Below are 2495 nucleotides of genomic sequence, written 5' to 3'. Positions count from 1 at the left end.
ATCCTCATCCTACCCTCCTCTTCATCCTCATTCTATCTTCGTCCTCATCCTCATCCTATTCTCTTTCTCATCCTCATACTATCCTCTTCCTCATCCTCATCCCCTAAAAATTTTAAAAATCTTGCCAAGCAAATCCAAAACCAACTTAACCTAAAAATAATATATATACGAAGTGATCACGGGGGAGAATTTGAGAACTTTCAGTTCGACAAATTCTGTGATAAGCATGGCATTTTGCATCAGTTCTCTGCTCCTCGCACTCCACAACAAAATGGAGTTGTAGAGAGGAAAAATCGTGTTTTAGAAGAATTAGCGAGAACCATGCTTAACGAAAGTAATACCCCCAAGTACTTCTGGGCTGATGCAGTTCATACTGCATGCTATGTTATAAATCGAGTACTCTTAAGGCCAAACTTGAACAAAACTCCTTATGAACTTTTAAAAGGCCGCAAACCAAATATATCCCATCTTCACGCTTTCGGTTGCAAATGTTTTATATTAAATAATGGAAAGCGGGCCTTAGGGAAATTCGACTCTAAAGCCGATGAGGGAATATTTTTGGGATACTCGATTCATAGCAAAGCTTTCAGAGTCTTTAACAAATATTTAATGCAAGTTGAAGAGTCTATCCATGTACAGTTTGACGAATCTTCTCCAAAAGAGAAGAGAAAGGTCGTTTCTGATGATGTTGCAGGTGCTTTGGAAGAAGCATACTCCAAGGACATGGATAATGAAAAAGGAGCCAATGATGAAGGTCAAATCGAACCTCAAGAGCACTCAGACATGCCTACCGTGTGGAAAACAAAGAAAGCTCACCCAATTGATAAAGTTATAGGTGACATATCTACGGGAGTGGTAACCCGTAGTTCCTTACGAAATTTCTGTAATTTTGTAGCTTTTGTATCGCAAATTGAGCCTAAGACCGTTGATGAGGCCATTGAGGATGTACACTGGGGTATAGCTATGCAAGAAGAGCTAAACCAGTTTGAGCGTAATAATGTGTGGGACTTGGTCCCCAAACCTAATGATCATCCCGTAATTGGTACTCGATGGGTCTTCAGAAATAAACTTGATGAATCTGGCTTAATAATTCGAAATAAAGCACGTTTGGTGGCCAAAGGCTACAACCAGGAGGAGGGTATCGATTATGACGAAACCTACGCTCCTGTAGCCAGATTAGAGGCCATCAGGATGCTTCTTTCCTTTGCATCTTTAATGAATTTCAAACTTTTTCAAATGGATGTAAAAAGCGCCTTCCTGAATGGATACATTCAAGAAGAAGTTTATGTTGACCAACCGCCTGGTTTTGAAAATTTTAAATATCCGAACCATGTTTACAAACTTAAAAAGGCACTATATGGTCTCAAACAAGCTCCTAGAGCTTGGTATGACAGACTTAGTACCTTTCTTTTAGAAAAAGGGTTCGAGAGAGGCTTGGTTGACACAACGCTTTTTATTAGAAAATCAGAAAATCATGTTCTGCTTGTACAAATCTATGTAGATGACATAATATTTGGATCTACTAATGATATCTTGTGTAGAGAATTTTCTGAGATGATGCAGGGGGAGTTCGAAATGTCTATGATGGGAGAACTCACATTCTTTCTAGGATTGCAGATAAAGCAGCTAGAAAGTGGGATATTCATCCATCAGGCGAAATACTGCAAAGAGCTACTCAAGAAATTTGAAATGGACAAATGTAAGGAAGCTTCCACACCTATGGCATCTGCTTGCTACTTAGACAAAGATGAGAAAGGAAAAGCAATCGAGGTAACGAAGTATCGTGGTATGATTGGGTCTTTACTTTACTTAACTGCAAGTAGACCTGATATCATGTTCAGTGTATGCATGTGTGCGAGATATCAATCATCACCTAGAGAATCACACTATATAACTGTTAAAAGAATCATGAGATATCTAAAAGGAACTATTAACATGGGATTATGGTATCCTCGGGATGCCTCACTATCCTTGGTGGGTTATTCCGATTCCGATTTCGCCGGATGTAAGTTGGATCGGAAAAGCACTAGTGGTACTTGCCACCTATTGGGCAGTTCATTAGTAGCATGGCACAGCAAGAAGCAAGCCTGTGTTGCTTTGTCCACCGCTGAAGCGGAATACATTGCCGCTGGTGTGTGTTGCGCTCAAATCCTTTGGATGAAGCAGCAACTTAAGGACTTTGGTCTTAAACTTGAAAAGATCCCAATAAAATGCGATAATACAAGTGCCATTAACCTATCCAAGAATCCCGTTTTGCATTCTAGAACAAAGCATATAGAAATTAGACATCATTTTTTGCGTGACCATGTACAAAAAGGTGATTGTGTTCTTGAATTTGTGGAAACATCTAAACAGTTAGCAGATATTTTCACCAAGCCCCTTCCCAGGGATACCTTCTATGTTCTAAGGAGAGAACTAGGAATTCTTGATGAACAATATCTTGTTTAAATATTGTTTAGTTGTTTGCATAAATTGTCTTGCTTATCTATGCCTTT

The 2495-nt window shown here is 39.2% G+C and overlaps 1 protein-coding gene across 1 annotated transcript; it reads left to right on the top strand.

Moving 5' to 3' along the window:
• On the top strand, positions 1246-2280 carry LOC109329379 (uncharacterized mitochondrial protein AtMg00810-like; the record flags this gene model as incomplete). The annotated part of the gene is made up of 1 exon (XM_019563047.1): positions 1246-2280. A coding segment is annotated over one exon (1035 nt), but the record flags the coding sequence as incomplete, so codon positions are not given.

The sequence above is a fragment of the Lupinus angustifolius genome, chromosome LG02 (genome assembly GCF_001865875.1).
Source record: "Lupinus angustifolius cultivar Tanjil chromosome LG02, LupAngTanjil_v1.0, whole genome shotgun sequence".
In the NCBI taxonomy this organism is placed as follows: domain Eukaryota; kingdom Viridiplantae; phylum Streptophyta; class Magnoliopsida; order Fabales; family Fabaceae; genus Lupinus; species Lupinus angustifolius.
Note: the sequence above shows the minus strand (reverse complement) of the source record. Positions and strands in the feature narration are given on the sequence as shown.